General features: G+C 41.4%; 2 protein-coding genes across 3 annotated transcripts in view; one reads left to right on the forward strand and one right to left on the reverse strand.

Annotated features, from left to right (window-relative positions):
* kiaa0825 (KIAA0825 ortholog) overlaps positions 1 to 9,941 on the reverse strand; it is a 132,505-nt gene extending 122,564 nt beyond the window's left edge. The window contains exons 1-2 of one of the 2 annotated variants that reach the window (XM_033618475.2): positions 9,804 to 9,941; positions 5,908 to 6,060 (exon numbers count right to left, since the gene is read on the reverse strand). In XM_033618475.2, coding sequence (XP_033474366.1) covers positions 5,908 to 6,038 — 131 coding nt within the window. In that variant the 5' untranslated portion in view covers positions 6,039 to 6,060; positions 9,804 to 9,941. The remainder of the gene's footprint in view (positions 1 to 5,907; positions 6,061 to 9,803) is intronic. The other variant, XM_078170797.1, reaches the window with a different exon arrangement.
* Positions 9,942 to 10,452: 511 nt separating this feature from the next.
* The window catches only part of slf1 (SMC5/6 complex localization factor 1), a 37,175-nt gene continuing 29,549 nt past the window's right edge, over positions 10,453 to 18,078 (forward strand). The window contains exons 1-12 of the mRNA XM_033618578.2: positions 10,453 to 10,692; positions 11,074 to 11,185; positions 12,273 to 12,351; positions 12,478 to 12,703; positions 12,801 to 12,954; positions 13,160 to 13,282; positions 13,471 to 13,536; positions 14,044 to 14,190; positions 15,653 to 15,822; positions 16,468 to 16,602; positions 17,094 to 17,247; positions 17,411 to 17,579. Coding sequence (XP_033474469.1) covers positions 11,075 to 11,185; positions 12,273 to 12,351; positions 12,478 to 12,703; positions 12,801 to 12,954; positions 13,160 to 13,282; positions 13,471 to 13,536; positions 14,044 to 14,190; positions 15,653 to 15,822; positions 16,468 to 16,602; positions 17,094 to 17,247; positions 17,411 to 17,579 — 1,534 coding nt within the window. The 5' untranslated portion in view covers positions 10,453 to 10,692; position 11,074. The remainder of the gene's footprint in view (positions 10,693 to 11,073; positions 11,186 to 12,272; positions 12,352 to 12,477; positions 12,704 to 12,800; positions 12,955 to 13,159; positions 13,283 to 13,470; positions 13,537 to 14,043; positions 14,191 to 15,652; positions 15,823 to 16,467; positions 16,603 to 17,093; positions 17,248 to 17,410; positions 17,580 to 18,078) is intronic.

Raw genomic sequence — 18,078 nt, forward strand, 5'->3', positions numbered from 1 at the left:
ATCGTGTTTTATTCACCCTGTGTGTGTGTTGCTTTACATGTTCCTGCTTTTTCTTGTATAAACATTGTATAGGAAATATATTGTATCAACTTGTGACAGACTGAATGAGTACTCGCACAACTTCAGCAAGGTCAAAGCATGACCGGCACGACTCCGGGTTGCTGACGGTACTGTGTGAAAAACACCACTTTAAACTACACAAAGGACTGTTCAGATGCGGGTTTGTTTGTGCGACCTCTGACTTTGCTTTCCCTGAAGAGAATATAGCAATGACGTTCTGAGAAAATTGACTTCTGTATACAATATAATTAAAACGGACCATTATATTTTTCCTTATCTTTTATAATGGAAGTATGTGGATTGTTTATATTGAATGTCGTAAAAGTAATCTTTGTGAGCGAAAACCTCAGGGTTCAGACTGTTGCGATTACTCTAACTTAGTTTCTACCTTTTATTTTCTGTTTTTCAAGAAAAGCTGATGTCAGCTCATGATTGATTTCTTTACATGGTAATCTGCTCCCGGCACAATACTGCAAGTGTTTAAGTAGCTTTCAATGCTATTTGTAGCTACATGCTAACACCGGGGAAATATGTAACCTTGGTTGCCGATGTTGTTTATTTCTCTCCAATGTCGGATCGGGTTCCCGCAGGAACATGCCAGGTTTTGATGATTTGGGGTTAGAGGTTTTAATTGGTGATTTTTTCATGGTAGAAAGAGCCACCATTCTTTGTTACAGTCATTCCCCAGCTGCAAGTACAAGTACAAGTACACTGCTGCATGTATCTACATACTAACATCAGTGAAACATGCAATCTTCGTTGCTGATGTTATTCATTTTTCCCCAATTTCGGATCATAGCCCGGTTAAGGAGATTTAGGTTTAGAAACATTTACTGGTGATTTTTTTTTTTTCCTTACTCACTCAGGGTGGGCAAATATTAAGAGAAGAAATATACATTTAAGTAAAAAATACAAAAAATATTTTAAAGTCTATTTTTAAGCATAGATTTCTGCTATATGCCATGTCTTGCAATGAAACCCTGCTGTAGATTAAATGGCAGCACGGAGCACTGTATGTGTGTTTATGGTGCGTCATAAACATGGATGTTCATTCTGGGCTCCACCCCAGGACTTCACATAGACAGCAGGTTTCAAATGGGCTTCCATCTGTATAGCTCACTTTTCACTGACTCTCTGAAGTTCATTAAAAGCAGAAAACGTAAGTAGATTACACTATGGATATAACCTGGGTGGCTTTTCTCTTGTTACTGAAGTTTATAACGTAATTGAGGTTTTTAATTTCAGATTAAGCTTGTAGGACATCCACTTTAATAGCCTGGGACTCTGTGAGGTGTTAAGAGTAACCTATGAGACTCAATGTCACCATATGCGGACTTCAGAGATTGTTTCATTGAAACCTGTATGAAGCCACAGACTAAGACAGGAAGGAGAATGGCTTCTAGGCTTCATTCTCTTGTTCCACTCCCCATCATCTCACTCTTGCCTTCACTCAAGAAAACAATGTACTCTAATGGCTACAGCAACAGCACTTGCCTCTTCAGATACATTTTCGAGCCTCGCCTCCACAGTTTTTCTCTCTCTATTTCCCCTCTTTCTTTTCTCTCTCCTCAAAACTCTTACTTTCCTAATTTTCTTTTCCGTACTCCCGCCTTTCAATTACCCCCCCTTAGGGCCTTGTGCTGTAAGTTATAAAGTCAATGTGGATGGTCTGTGTCAAGAAGTCCATCCAGCTCTCTACAATGTTGCGACCTTTTGCCCGCTGGTGTAAAAGCTACCTGCAGCCTAATCAACTTGGCAGGATTAGCTCCGAACCTGATGACTTCCACTGCCAGCAGCTCAGACGCTGAGGAAAGAGACAGAAAGAGAATGAGAGAAGAGGAAGGTAAAAATGGGTAAAAAACAGAGGAGTCACAGAAAATAAAACCATTCAACTATCTGAGTGAAGACGACAATGGACGAACCCGTAATGGCAAAAACGCCAGAGCAGAACTCAACAAAAGAGCCGGAGAATGAGAAAAGAGGTAGAGGAAACTGGGAGGAAAGGATTCTTTAGGCCTCTTGACAAACATGTCAATCATCTTACCCTAACTGACACACACACATGCACACACACTTGCACTTTCGCTGCTGAAGTGAAATCTAATTGTTTTTCAGACTGGTCTAGCTAGACAGTCGACACCACAACCCCGCACAACCCCCCCAACCTTCACCACCGCTGAGAGAGAAAGGGAACAACCGGAGGTCTTTTATTAGATATGATGGCACATTTCACAGCTCCCTGACTTACAGAAACCCAATCCCGCGATTAGTCAGCGCTTTGACGTTATCTTAAGTTCCTTGTCAGAATTAATTTAGTGTGGGTGGGCTGCTGTGGGGCTGTCTGTCTGTCGCGCTCCGCTCCCCTCCGCTCGCCTACAGGAGGTGGGGGGTTGGAGGCAACGGGGGCAGGAAGATCCCTTTCAAATAAGCCCCAGCTCCAGTCAGTGCCAAACCAGCCGCCTGAGAACTAAATATCTCTTCCATCAAAGGGCCCCATTCTGCGAGGGGAAAAGCAGTGAATGGGCTTGAATGAACAGGCTGAAAACAGATCCCGTCCTGGCCCAGCCCGTCGCCCACTTAGTGCCTTCAGCCCTCAACCCCCCCCCGACAGCCACCCAGCCCAGCCAATGACACCGGAGAACTGATACAGCTGATATACTAACTTAACACACGTGTCACGCACAGCTAAACACAAAATCAACTACATACTGCGAAGACTGCAGATCAGTATTTTTGTTCATTGAGATGGAACCTTGCACGCTATTTTACCATGGCAGGCGTTCAACTCCACCTGCTTGCAAACAAATCCTGATTATCAGAAGCACTCACACACACAGAATTAAATTTAAAAGTAACGATATTGTACCCTGATCAAGATTGGCAGGCGACTAGTGAGAGCCATTTGCCTTGCCAGTGTAAAAACCAGAGGCCTGTCTGCAGTCTCCAGGCCCGTGCTGACACTTCATTAGAGGTCTTTTCCTGGTCGCCCCTCTCGCCGCCCGACCCTAAACAGCGCCACTGTCCGATCTGATGAAAACTAATGGATTACAGCATTTCAATTTGGGGGAGCCAGCTCTGTTGTCAGCCGGTCTTAATCTCCTTCAATTAGGGTGCAGCTCTTAGGCAAATCTCTGACATCTGAGAACTGGGAGCAGGCCAGTCACTTTGACCCCTAAACAGGTTGAAGTCCTTCACCGGTGTGGGCAGCTCTGTCTCCTCCATCTACTCGACTTCCGTTTCGTCTCCTCCACTTCCGTAATTTGTCCCATACACTGATAAGTCAATTAGGCAGCAGGTGAGTGCGCTGTGGATGTGTGTGTGGGTGTGTATATGCCTGCAGCCCACCCTGGTTGAGGTGAAAAAGAGGCCTTGCAAGATTTTGTTTGTCTGGATGAGTCCAGACAGTAAAAGGGCTATCCTGAAGTAGTCTGGGAGGAAGTTAGCTGCAGCCTGACAGACACTGACCAGTGGTCCCCCACGGCGAGAGGAGGATTGCCTTATTTTTAGCCCCATTCTCCATTATCTGGATGCTTTGTTCTCATAATGGTTATCCCACTCCCATCTGCAGGAACACAAAATAACCCTTTAATGCTTAGAAAGCAGAAAAATGGCCCGGCCTTCTGTAATAAGCCTTGAATTACCTACCCAAGGGTTTTCGTTTCAAGATGTGGAATCTTCAATTATTATGTTCCCATTTAGAAGGAGGAAGGAAAGAAAGAGAGAGAGAAGGGGAGGGAGCCAGAGAGAGAGAGAGAGAGAGAGAGAGAGAGAGAGAGAGAGAGGAAGGGATGAGTCCCAGACACTAATGGTGCCAGAGTGAGGCTTTGTTCACTTGCTACATTTAGCCTGTCCTTCATCATCTGCCCTCAGCCTCACAACGCCAAAAACGATAAAAGACCTGAAATATAGATTTCTCTTTTCTTCTCTCACCCTCCATGTCTCTCTCTTTATCAGTCTATTTGTGCTCTCCAACTATTCCCGTCTGCCATCATTGACAGATGTCTATATTTCAGTCTTCGGTGACAGTGTACGGGGAAAAAAATAAGTTGCCACATCGCATTTTCTTCAATAACACACGATGGCAAGATTGTTCCATTAATTAATGAAACCATGAACCACCACGAAAGATTCCTCTGTCAGTTTATGTAATCAAATACTTGACCCTTAATTTTTTAAAAAAACATTTTGAGATCATTTTTAAAGTTTGATCATGGTCTCTTTATGAATCTCAATCCAGGTGTCTCATATGAGCTCAACCATTAACACTCAAACTACATTTACACATGTGTGACAAACCAGGTCATTGAGAGAAATCAGGTTAAGGCTGGTTAGTCTAAAAGCCACAGTTACCTGTAACTGCTCAGATTTCTCTCTGTGCTTCCATATGTTTGAGCCAAGGGTTGAATTTAGTTTAGTTTTATACTGTCTATGACACTTTTAATTTTGTGCATTTCTGACTGCACAGTAAAAGGACAGTCATTGTCAGTTCACTTTGTTCCCTGTTGTGCAAATGTGCCTGAATTTCACAAACAGCTGTAAAAACTGACTTACTGATTTTAGTTTCACAGTCAGTTATAATCACAAATTGGATTTGATTAGCTATATTTTAGCAACAACAAGACACAGCTAGAGCAGTGATCTTTCATTTCATTCCTCAGCACCGCTGCCACAGCGACACTTTACCTGTCACAGGTCTTTGTGCTGCATATCACGTAAACTGTCTGTTAGACGTCTGTGTAGAGGGTCGGGAAATAAGATTTTTATGGCAGAAAAACCTGATTTCTGGTCGTTGTGTTAAACAGGTTTCTCTTAATATTTTTATTTCCAACTGAGGAAAGCAGAAACTGATGAAATGGAGGATTTTCTTCTGCCTTTATTTTAAATTAAATGTGATGTTTTTTAAAGCAGGCATTTGCAAAAGTGAGGATTTTTGTTGGAGCTCACGACACATGACATTTCAGCAATGTGTGTTTGCGTTTACAATGCTCTCCGAATGAGTCTGCAATATGTTTTTTTTTTTTTTTAAACACTGATGAAGGTGCTTGATTGGTAAATTGGACGTTTTAATTCGGGAGACTGACATGATTAATCCTCGTGGAGTGATAATGAGAAAGACATAGTGGCAGAGAGAGAAAGAAGGAGAAAAACAGACCAAAATATGGATGCAGTCTTTCAGCTTTTAATCATGATTTAATATTTCTACCGCTGGAGCACTGCTCATATTGCTGCCATTGTAAACAATATGACTGGCTTTTTTTCCCAGTCTGTCAGTCATGCGGGTTGCGCCTCTCTTTAAAATCACTCCTGCTAGTGTCTGTACACATTCAGCATAAAGAAATCAGAGCCCTTAATCTCTGTACAGTGTGAACAACAGCTTCCACAGATGTTTTCTGAGAAGTGATATAATCCATCAAAGCAAACATGAAGCTTTAATTATGTTTTGTCAAAGCTACTGTTTTACATTTATTTAATTGTGTCAGTGTTGTGCTCTCATACTAAATTGCGCATTATATTGCGCTCCACTTCCTGTCATTCACCTGAGATTTACAAGACGAAATGAGAGGCCCCACCAGGAAATAATCCCCCCCAAAACAGTCCTCTTTAAAAACTCCACTGTCACGTCCATGTCTTCTTATTTGGGGCGCCTTTGTCAGCTGGGACAGTACTTAATTTGAATCTGGGTTTGACATTATGAAGTTTAAATTCTTAAAGTGGTGTAAAAGTGAGTGGGGGACAAGTGAAAGTCAGAGAAATGTGGGAAAACTTTAAGGACAAAACTATACTAATTCAAGCTCAAAAGGAATCAAGAGGGCATATTAAGTTAATGCTTTTGCTATTTTGACTGACCTGTTGGCATTAAGATTGAGTTTCTCCTCTGTGTCTTTTAGGAGCTGCTCAAAGTCCAGTTCACTGGAAACCCCTGGAACCAGCAGCTCCACAAAAGCATGATCTTGAGGAAAATCCCCAGGCCACTCCATACTGCTCTGCAGGGAGAAGGAACTAGAGAGAGAAAGAGAGAGAGATGACTATAACATTAGAAACACTCCACATGACATGTACCAGTTCATAAAGCAAAATAATGAGAAAGACAGCACTGGTGTCAGGATTAAATCAACAATTTAGACTGACACCAAATAACAGAGATCTGGAGTGTTGTATTATCACAGCTGTCTGTCAAGACACTGAACACACACGCACACTCTGTACACACACGCCAACAGTCATGTGGACTATAATAATTTGAAATCTCCTCAAACTGGAGTCTTATTAGGAGGCACAAATCAATTGCACCTGAAACACCTGAAACAAAAGGAAGCTTATCATCTACAAAAACACTTTCTTCCAGTTCCCCTCCTCTGTCCTTAGACAATCATTTGCAGTGGGAGGACCCCTGATCAAAATGCATTGCCTCAGCCTCTAACCATTTCCACCTACTGACACTACAGTGAGTTAACAAAGCAAAAAAAAAAAAAAAAAGACCAAATAAATAAACAATGAGGGGAGATGCTCTTCAGTCGAGGCTTTAAATAAACAACTCATCTCCTTACGTCTCTGCCACAACTGAGGGCCGCCCCCCTACCCTGTGGTGCTTAACGCTCATGCTAACAGCCAATCCCACGCTGGTGCAGCGTTGCTGGGTCTCATATCAACATTGTCATCAACGTGAGTCAAGTGGAAGGTAATGGAGAGTGTCTGTGTCAATTTGGCTTTCTCACACTCCGCCTCTCGCCCCTTTCCTCGTCATCTGCTCTGATTTTAATAATCCCTGTCAAACTCCAAACAGCTCCCCACACTCCGCTCCGCTTCTTCGCTGCTGCATACAGTCTATGCCACTCTCCCTGACAGGGCAGACAGGAAGCTCAACATTCATTTAGCCTGCACAAAGGGAGGCCTGTCCAGCTGGACAAATATTATTTTCCTCCGCTGACAGCCTCACCAGTTAAGCTTGTCCTTTATTATTTCTCCCTCTCTTCTTCTCTCTTACTGTTTCCCCTCATCATCACGCTCCCTCTGCGCCACTGTCTGAGAAGGGGTCTATGCGCAGCCATTGCAGAAAGGGAATAAAATTTTAAATCCATGGATTAGGAACTCAACATTGTAATTATTTGGGCTGAGCCAGACAGTGTGTGATTGTGAATAATGTGTGTGTGTGTGTGTGTGTGTGTGTGTGTGTGTGTGTGTGTGTGTGCAGTCTTCAGCACACTCTTTAAGTGTATAAAAGACAGACAGACAGATGGACAGATGGTCTGAACGTGTACACTGTACAGTATGTCTGCTGGGTGTCTACCTCCTGGTCTCCCCAACATATCATCTGTTATCTTGAGCATGAGTGTGTACATGTAAGTGAGTGTGTGTCAGGATTCTCCAAGCAGCACACAGGGCCTCATTAGTACTATACTTTAAATCATCCGGTCTCCATTGTCTTGTCATTAGCTCTTTACAAAGCAGATGTTGGAGGAGCCCCTGTGTGTTTCATAGTGTTGCAACAGGGACAACTGGGCCAGGCGCTGAGACGCTGCCTGCCTCAGACATCCACTCCACAGCTATTAGAACAGGGGAAGAAACCCAGCTACACACACACACACACACACATCACTGTCCTATCTCTCTTGCTGCTGCCTGTCTACCCCAGCTAGGCTAACACACAGGCCCATTTACAGTAATGAGTTTGTCCTGAAATATTTAGCAGCACGTCCCCCAGGCCGTCGCTTTAAAGCCACTTAGAGCATGTCAAGTTAAAGTCAACATTATTTTAAAGGGGGTACCTAACAGTCTGCTGTAAAAGAAACATAATAGATTAAATAGGTGAATATTCTAAGATCACAATACTGCTGAAAACTATCTCATGCATGCCCGGGGGGGAACATGGCTTCACTGTTACTGTGCAACCATGTGGTCCTGCTACACTGCACTGCCTCTGACTGATTTTCCTCTTTACAATAAGTCCTGTCTGCTTAGTGATGGGCTTTAGTCTCATCAGATCTGATATAGTGATAGTTCTGCTCAATTTAGGTGGCACTAATCTTGTTAAAATATATTGGTCACTTTTTTTCTACACCATAGGGAAATATGTGTACATAATATTGTCTTAAAATATGTTGTGTAAGACTGCTCTAAAATTGCGGTGCAACAATTTGGCATCATCATAACAAATGCCCATGTGATTAGCCTACGCTGAGGGAATGAATAATACATGACTTAATCCTGATATTACTTGTCATTGCTGTTTTGTAGAATAATCATCATCATTCAACAGTATTAAAAGTACGCTGAGCAATGAGTCAATTACAACTATTGGAAGGCAAGACAATATTGTCACAGGGGAGCAGTTCATATTGCGTGGCTTATTGCATCCCAACAGTCATGATTTCAGTGAACTCAAAACTCCTATCCTAAACATGCATTTACAGCAGGGCAACTGACATAAACATAAAGGTTTTATTAGTTGTACTTGATAACTGGATGGGTGTCAATCCGTCATACAAAGTAAATAAAATTGATACATACTGGTAAACTGCAAAGATGGATATTACTCAATAGGGCTGCAACTGTGACCCAGTACCAGACTGCCTTAAAAATGTTGAGTTTTGGGAGTTGTTAAGTGGTTAGAGTTAGGTTTTAGGGGTCATGGATTCTGACAGAATTCAGTGTAATACAACACTTACATTAAAACATTATTAACAGATCTACCATGAGTCATCAGTCTTTTACTGTTTAAAATGTCAGATACCCATCAGTGACCAAACCCTTACTGTGCTTGAAACTTCATGTTATTTTCTTTAATCCAACCAAACAGTCAATTCCAAAGGTATTTTATTTACAGTGACTCAGTATAAAACAAAGGATAGCTGAAAATCAGCACAGTTATGCCTTTTGCAAATAATCAATTAATGACTGATTGACTATCAAAATTGTTGTTTATAACGACTAATGAATTATCAGCTAATGATTTCATCATTAGGGCTCAAAAAATTCATTATTATTATCATTTGGTAACATTTTAGTTTAATTTAAAACTTTCAATTCAATTCAATTGTATTTCTTTAGCCCAGTATCACAAATAACAATTTAACAGTGTCTAGTATCTATCAGTATGTAGTATCTTTTGGTATTGTAGGGTTTATCCACGTGTGAGACATATCCATCCTTCTAGATCAGATTGATTTGATTACTGATCAATAATTCTATCCCTAGAGTGTCAAAAAACTGTAAAATAAATAAACAAATAAAATAAAATAAAAATAATTTCTTGTTTTGTCCAAGCAGCAGCTCGACACTAAAATCTATGCAGTTACCAATAATAAAAATCAAAATCATATGGCAGATGATCACATTTAAGAAGCTGGACCTAGCAAATTTATTGGTATTTTTAATTTTACTTAAATAATAAATCAACATGTAATAATATTGCTTATTTGATTATAGGCTACTTTACTCTCATAATTTTCTTCTGGTGTTAAAAATAAACATATTTTTGTAGATGTAAGCAACACATCAATGACAGAGAGAAAAAGAGAGACCATAACTTGCAGTGCAGAGCTGTTGACTTTTCCCTCCTTGTGGTACTTGACCATGTGACCAGACACATCTTCTACAGCAGCTCTACATAAAGAATTGACACTATAGCCTCCTCGCTGATTTTGCTGATCTGTATTTTTCACAAAATGCAGTGGGTTCACGTGGCACCTGTGTAATTCAGTGTTACTCTGAGCGACAACACATGCATGTTTTTTGTATCTTACCTCTCATAAGCTCCTTTATATTTGCCTCTCGTTTTGATGTCAATACGTCACAGGCAGGGGAAATATGGACACCGTCATGTGCGAGTTCCTTATTGCTGACATTTGTCTACGGTAGGGCAGCTATTTGTGGCTATAAACCATAAACCAATACAATTGAGCATCAAGTGTGCCACCACGTAGGTTAATACAATGACACTACTGCGATGGGGAGCTTATCTATCGCTGTCACTGAACGTTAACGGAGCCGTTTTAGTAAACAGCCGAGCGGTTTCATGAGCAGACTCTCTGTCAGAATCAAGATAATATTATCAATCGATCCCCGCTAATCAATCAGTGCTGTGCGATATGTTATTATCCTTATTTCCGGGGATAGAAAGCGTCCGTGACAACAACCTGGAAGTATCTCGATGAAAACTTCCGCTTTATGGAGGATTCCAATTGGCAAACCAAATGGGGGTGGACTTTTTCCATTATGTCGGAATTGTATGCGTTTTCTACCAATATTCGATCAAATATTATTAAAGTTAATAATTTCAATTCACTCTTACATCTTTTTATCGAAGACATTGTTGTTTAAACGTTGATAATAAGTATCGATAATACTACTACATGAAAAATCTCCCCTCTCCGAAATAGTTGGCTGTGCCGCGAAGCTGTCAACACATGGCAATTGGGCGGTGAAGTCGCAAACACATATCGACATGTTTATTAACACTAACAATCAATTCAAAATGTATTTGTTTTCGCGAAGTTGAACATATCTTTGGAAGGAGCTGCCAAACGCTTGGACACAACGCTGCCCACGTTATTCGATGTCAGTGTTGGAGTTTTGGCGCGCCTGAACGTAATTGGGAGGACATCAGACTCATCATCGGTGGTATGAGGAAAGGTACCTGATCGGTCAGCTGTGTTTAAGAGCACTTGAAGTTGAACCACTGGTAAAAGAACAAGAATCAATACTGTTTTTTGGTAATCCAGTGAACCCTGAGACTGTACAGGTACAAGGTTATTAGAGGAGCTGCTGCAGAGAGTGTTTATCTTGTTGTTTTGTTTGCATGCAAATAACTTTGTCCCACCTGTCTAACGTTATATAACCGACTCAGTCAAATGATATACCCTTAACGTGTCATCATATGTAGTTAAACCACTACAAATGATCCCCTCCCTGTTTTTCTCTATGGTGTGTTAATGTGCAGTTAACATATTCCAAGTCATGCAGTCAAACAAGAATTGCAGCCTCACTTTGTCTCTGCTGACATGTCTTTGTCAGGATGGCGAGCAGCACGCACGTTTTCCAGATCTCTGGGATCAAGACCCGTGAGAAGAAGAGAGTTTTGGTCCAGTGCATCCAGCAGCTGGGGGGTACATATATGGGTGGCTCTGTGAGTACAGATCCCTCAAAGACAGTTAGGGAGAAATGACAGATGCACTTCAGCCAAGACTAAAATATTTTGTTTTAAAGGGCCTGCAACTGATGAATAACTTCCTTTTTTTCTGATAACTTATTATTATTCAGTGTTAGATGATAAACAAATCATATTAATGCCCTTCACACCTTAACCAGAGCTTGTGTGATGTCCTAAAAACGGTTACTAGTATCACAAGTAGCCTAGAAGCTTAAATTAAGATGACCAAACTAATCGTTGCATTTTAAAGAACCAGCGAATGTTAGTACATTTACTCCAATGAATGTTCAGTCCGTTAAGTGATCCATGAAGCTATGATGTGAGGGATAGGGAGCCAGACGATGGTAGTGTGTCACCGCCAACAAGGGGCCCTAAATCTAGTATCTAACTATGAGACCTTTAATCTTTATATTCCTATAGCACCCACTTTGTGTGAAAGTATTTCAGTATATTACAGTACTAACTGTAATGGAGTGAATAAATCAGACAGTGGCACTGGCAGCAGTGTACTGTATGTATCACAGATCGACAATTAACTGCCACGTGTAGCGAGGAGTCGGAGAACACGGTGATTCTGGGTCTTTGTGTTCTCGGTACACATGCAGAAAATTTTGCCTCTGGCTGACAGCAGTTAGTCTCTCTGTCAGTGTGTGTAATGCCTGCCAGGTAGATGTGTACACACTAAGAGAGACTATGTGCTTAATACTGTAGTGTTTACAACTGATGTTCGACTGTAGTTTGGTTTTCACAACTTTTACAATAGTTATGTGCGGTTTTATATATCTACTTTTAATATATGACAGAGTTTTATTTCATATGTATCTATTGGTATATACTTAGCAGTTTTGAAAAGCTTAATCGAGTGTTGAAACACTTAACAGCAGAACACAGTTCTTTGCAGTGTGCAACAATTAGATTATTTGATTTTAATTTTAACCATATCATACAGACCCACCGACAGGAACATCTTGTATTTATGACATATGAAAACCCACTTCTTATTGTCTGCCACTTATAATTGTGTGTTACATGTCATTAGACTGATGCATTGATCGTCTTCTAGGTCTATCAGCATGCCAGCACCCATCTCATAGTCCCTCAGGTTTTGTCCAGTGAGAAGTTTTTGGCAGCCTGTGCTGCAGGTCAGTCATGATGATTGCTATTATTACAGTGATGAAAATTAAGTTATATCTTATCGTTTTGAATTTATCATCTAACTGAACTACCTACAAAACACTGCTGCTCTCTCTTTCATTTGCCTTGACCAGGAAAGTGGGTTGTGACTCCAGAATACGTGCTGGACAGTTTTAAGCATGGCTCCTGGCTCGCAGAGGGACCCTATGAAGTTGCCTTTTCCACAGGTGCCACGTCTCCCTTCTACCCTGTCAGGCAGTGGAGGGAGAAGGTGGCCAGTGGGAGGCTAGCAGGAGCCTTCCAGGGCTGGAGGGTGCTCCTCATGGTCCAGGAGCCCACACGCAGGGCCATGTTCAGACGGTGGGATGTCTTTACTTTATCGCCAATCACAACAATCCATTCATGTATGAATATAATTTTGTGGAGTATGATACTAAATGGTTTTAATCTTTCCCAGGCTTCTAAAAGCAGGCAGGGCAAAAGTATACCGATGCCCTCCTCCTTCTCATGCCTCTGTCACACATGTCATGGCGAAACCCTTCACTGGGGACTCAAAATCCCATAATGCTCCTTGCTACCCTGTAAGCCACATTGTCCAGCACCTCTTTGGGGTAAGTTAAACTTATTTATGTAAAAGGTGCGGTCTTGATTTCATTTATGTGCAATCAGTGCTCAAGTATTGAGGGCTTTTATTTTGCTTCTGATTGGTTGCACAAACCTATTTAACAATTTATATTAATGCTTTTTAATTGTAGGAATATTGGCTTGAAAATATTAAAAGTCTTCTACTGTTGCTGCCATGTTTTTCTCTGGCAGAGCAACTGCATGGATATGTTTGACATAAGCAATGATCATGCTGCATCAGAGACGAAGAAGGCCAACTTTGTGGATATCTCTAGCCTGGAAACAGAACTCAGGGACTATGTCATCAAACAGGAGGTCTGGATGTGTGTGTGTGTGTGTGTGTGTGTGTGTGTGTGTGAGAAAGCATGTTGCAGAGAAACGTAGTTTCTAGTCATCATATAATAAGCTCTTAGTTGGCTTACATTCTGCTTACTTGAACTTACTTGTTTTGTCCTTGCGTTGTATGTATATATCTGACATTGTTAATGGTGTCTTTGCTATAGAGCCGCCCGAGACTGTGCTTCCTTGAATTTATGGGTTACCATGACCCATACCGTCCACAGTTCCAGGTAGACATGCACACATACCCACCCCCCCTTCGCCACCCCTGATCACTACCTTACATCTCTAAAATAACTATGTGTTTCATCAAGAAGATCAGGGCATTCAATTTCCTTTGTGTCATACATTTCAATGGAAAGTGACATCGAGAGCAAGGGCGCATCATACTCAGGTCACCGATCTAACCACCACTGTCAGCTGATCTGAAAGTTTTGATTGGCAGGCCTATTAACAATACTCTCCACCGTCCTGTCCATACCTTACCCAAGTGGATCTCCATCAGATTGCTATTATAAGTGCTCGTGTATTTCCATTCTGTACTTTCTGAATCCATATGCTATTTGCCAGTAACAGACAGTCAGAAATGACCTCCAGGAACTTTTGATGCCCATTCACTTCCTATTCCCATTACCCTCCTGCCCTCCTCTTTCTGCCGCCCGTCTCTTAGAGTGTAGTGTTTTCTCCTCCTTTCCATATACCGCTTACGTTTCATCATTGTTCTTTTATTCCTCCAGGCTACAGAAACAGACTTCAGCAACGTTGGTACTATGATAGAGTGCGGCCTCTTCATTGAAGCCTTGGATTCAATCAGAAGTGCTGTGTTCCCCGGCCTGCTGCCACCAGTGCCATACCTGATCTCCCTCTTAGAATACGCACAGCAGGTAGGACCAGAATTACCAGAGTGCATAAATTCCCACCTGCTGCTGTATTAGCCTCAGGGGCTGCATGAAAGTATAACCTGCTTCATTATATTTTAGAATTTTGGTAGCTGCCTTTTTTGGTTTTTCTACCTCCATAACAGCGATTATGTTTTAGGTCGTCCATATATACGTCCCATTCTCATGAGCGCGATATCTCAAGAAACGCCCGAGGGAATATCTTCAAATTTGGCACAAATGTCCACTGGTACTTAACAATGGACTGATTAGTGTTTGATGGCCATAGGTCAAAGGTCAAGGTTGTTGTGACATCATCTACCTCATTCTCATAAACGTAATATCTCAAGAATGCCTTGGGGGAACTTATTCAAATTTGGCACAAACACTCCCTTGGACTTAAGGAAGCACTAATTAGATTTTGCCGGTCAAAGGTCAAGGTCACAGTAGTCTAGCTCACCAGACCTTTCTCAAGAAAAGAAAGGTCTGGCTGCGCCGACTCTCACTTTAAGATTGGAGAAAAAAAACGCCCTGGCTGCTTGTATTTCTTTCAACCAATCACAATCGTTCTGGCCGGTGCCACAGCAACAGTGCGCTTGCAAAAATATTGCCGGGGGGAAACAGGTTTTGGTGTAACATGCCCACAAAAATATCGCCTACAGGACGCGAACCATGGCAGAAAAATGGCTACATCCCCGCAAGATCAAACACCGCAAAAGTTAGTAAAGGACGTGTTGAAAACGGTTGAAAACTGCTATACAACTGGAGGTGGTAGGGCAGGACTTCAGCGGGTGGCTCGTTCCGCCCAATAAGAGGCTGATCTATGCAGCGAACTTCCGCCCACTCAGACTAAGGTCACAGTGACCTTACATCTGTTACATTCTTGTGAATGTGTTTTCTTTCGAACGCCTTGAGGGAATTTCTTCAAATATGGCACAAACATTAACTTGGACTCAAGGATGAACTGATTAGAATTTGATGGTCAAAGGTCACAGTGACCTCACAAAACATGTTTTTGGCCAAGACGTCATTCACTAATTATGACAAAGTTTTACACAAATGTCTAATAGGATAAAATGTCAAGGGTCAAGGGTCACCTTTCTGGCCATCACTCAACATCAAATCCCAGGAACAGAAGGGGTGAAATTTGGTCAGTCACTGAATTGGTGACACTAATCTTGGGTGTCCATGTTGAAACTGTGCTGATTGTATAGATCTTCTGTGCTGCTGGGGGGGTTGGAGATGTGTGTGAATCATCCGTGTTTTCTTAGACATGAATGTAAACTGTGCAACATGACTGGTACACAGAGGCATGAAACCAGGAAGCTGTAATTCAAGTTTTTGTTTTTGGTTTGTTTTTGGATCACTGTCGTTAGGCTTATCTGTGCTGTATGTTTTTCATTTCTACTTTGCATGCAAATGTACAAACCAGTCAAACTTGTATCATTGTCTGTCCACGATGTCACAGGGTAACGCCACATCTGTCTTCCTGAGAAATTTCCAGCAGGTCATGTGTAACCTGCTCATTACCAATCCTCCCTGGCTGGCTCCCAGCAAAGTGAAAAAATATTTCACTCAGGTGTTGCAGTGTCCTCGGTGTAAAACGGGCCTGTGGCCTTTTCTCCAGACAGCCATCAGGTAAACCCCATATCACGTGGGATTTCTTGTCAAATAATTTGTATGTTAAGGCTGCGTCCGAATTCCATACTAACAGACTATTCAGTGCTCTAAAACAGTGTGTGATATTTTTTAGTATGTCCAAAACCTTAGTATTAAACCAATAGTGCATCAATTGTGCACTGTTTCTGGTGAAATATTAAAGTACGCAAACACTGGACACGACACTGGCATAAATATCCCACAATGCAATGTGGTAGACAACAACATTCAGAACAGACAATGGCAGATGGCAATCAAGACAGCTCTCTAACATCAATAATGCTTCAATTAGGTGTACTATGTTTTAAAAATGTGAAATTGCCAGTAGAGTTAAGGTTGACATGTGTTACCATAGAGATGAATCTCCAACCTGCAGGAAGTGACATAGTAATTGGAGGTCAGTGCGTCCAAAAAATGCGTACTGCTTTTCATTTGCACAACAGTATCTTAAATGATAGTACACATACTGAGTAGGGAGTTCATGGTATGCAATACTGGAGGTAGCGCTTATGTTAGGAAACAGACACTAACGTTGTGTAATTAACAAGCATTCTTGACATTTATTGAAAACGCAGAAATAAAATAATTTTTGCACTGTTTCTCTATATGTGTGTATTCCTGCAGTTACTGCCTGTCCAGTGAGGTCACTTGTCACCCGCTCCCTGGACCTGCCCTGCCAACACTGTTACAATTCCACAGTGACCTCCTGGCATTTTTCCTCAAGCTCTTCCAGGGGGAACTCCATGCTGTCTCCGCCGGGTAACAACTTTGATACATACAGTGCGGGAGTCATAGGGCAGGGAAAATTTGCCTTTCTCTTTAGTCAACTAATCCTTCTTGCATGAACAGAGTTGTGGGGGGGGATTCGCCTATTCCAGAAATAGTAGAACAAACTGTGGTATTTAAGCTGGTTTGCATAGCAGCACAAAGGTGTTGGGACATGTTTATTTTAATCCAAAGCATGGAAGTGACTCATTGCCCTACAGCTGGCTGGAGTCTGTTGGTAACATATACAATTTGAAGTCTTAAATGAAACTAGATGTATAATATTTTTCAGGTTGCACTTTGTTGCACATTATTTGAAAACCCTCAAGTCAACAATTATTCGCTAATACTAAAGTGTATCTAAATATTGACGAAAATTAAATTAAATGTTTATGCCATGTTTTTTTTTCTTACATAAACTATTTTATTTGTTACATTAGATGGTGTATTCCTCCTTTATTTACCCCTGCTTTTCTCTGCCGCAGTGATTTTGTGCTGCTTCAGGAAACCAGAGTCTCTCAGGCTTCAGCATCAGGATCTTTGCTGTATGGAACCTTCTGGACTGTATGGGAGCGCACCACGCTGTTGTCCCGAGCTGTGAAACAACTAACCCAGCTCTTGGTGCAGGCTGTCATTGAGGTAAATACTCTGGATCTCGTGCATTGGTATTCTCATGGCAAAGTGTGTTACATCCCCCCAAAAATGCCAGTTGGGTCAGATTTGTGATCAGAAAAAAACAAAGGTACTCCTACTCCTAGATTGAGCTAACTACATGCTGTGATCTTATTTATCTTCACTGAAGGACTGCGCTGAGAATGATGAGAAGCAGAGGCTGTGTTTGGTGGACACCCTGCTGGACCTCCTGTCTGTGCTGGTGGAGTTCTGGTGTCAGCAGCACTTCAAACTCAACCAGAGTCTGGTGGAGAAGGGTCTAAAAGACCTAGCGGAGCACTTCGCTGTTATTAGCCAGGGTATGTAAGGTTCAAGTTTGTGTGTCTGACTGAGTGTGAGACAAATACTCTTGTACACATGCTACTTTTCAGCTGCTACTACTTTTAGAAATACTGCACTAGAAAATACAACTTGCAATAAAACATTATTTTCAAGTTATTCAGTCCCAATTTTTACCTGAATAATTACCATTGTATTTTTGTATTTTAAACATATAGCAGTGCACTACTGTATAGAAGCGTATCAATGCCACACTAGGAAAAAAAGTTAATTAGTATCAAATAATAACATAAAAAGTTTCTTGTCATAACAAGATGTTTTTCACGTTTTTAAAAGATTGTATAACATGAAATCCTTGTAACACTTGTTATAACAAAAATATCTTGTAAAAAAATATGAAGAATATCATCAACTCTTCATGTTATTACCTGATACTGATCAGTTTTTTTCCTGGTGTGGCATCAGTAAGCTGCTGTGCTAGAACAACACATGGATCAGAATAAATGTTTGCATTGGACT

Source organism: Epinephelus lanceolatus, chromosome 9 (assembly GCF_041903045.1).
Source record: "Epinephelus lanceolatus isolate andai-2023 chromosome 9, ASM4190304v1, whole genome shotgun sequence".
In the NCBI taxonomy this organism is placed as follows: domain Eukaryota; kingdom Metazoa; phylum Chordata; class Actinopteri; order Perciformes; family Serranidae; genus Epinephelus; species Epinephelus lanceolatus.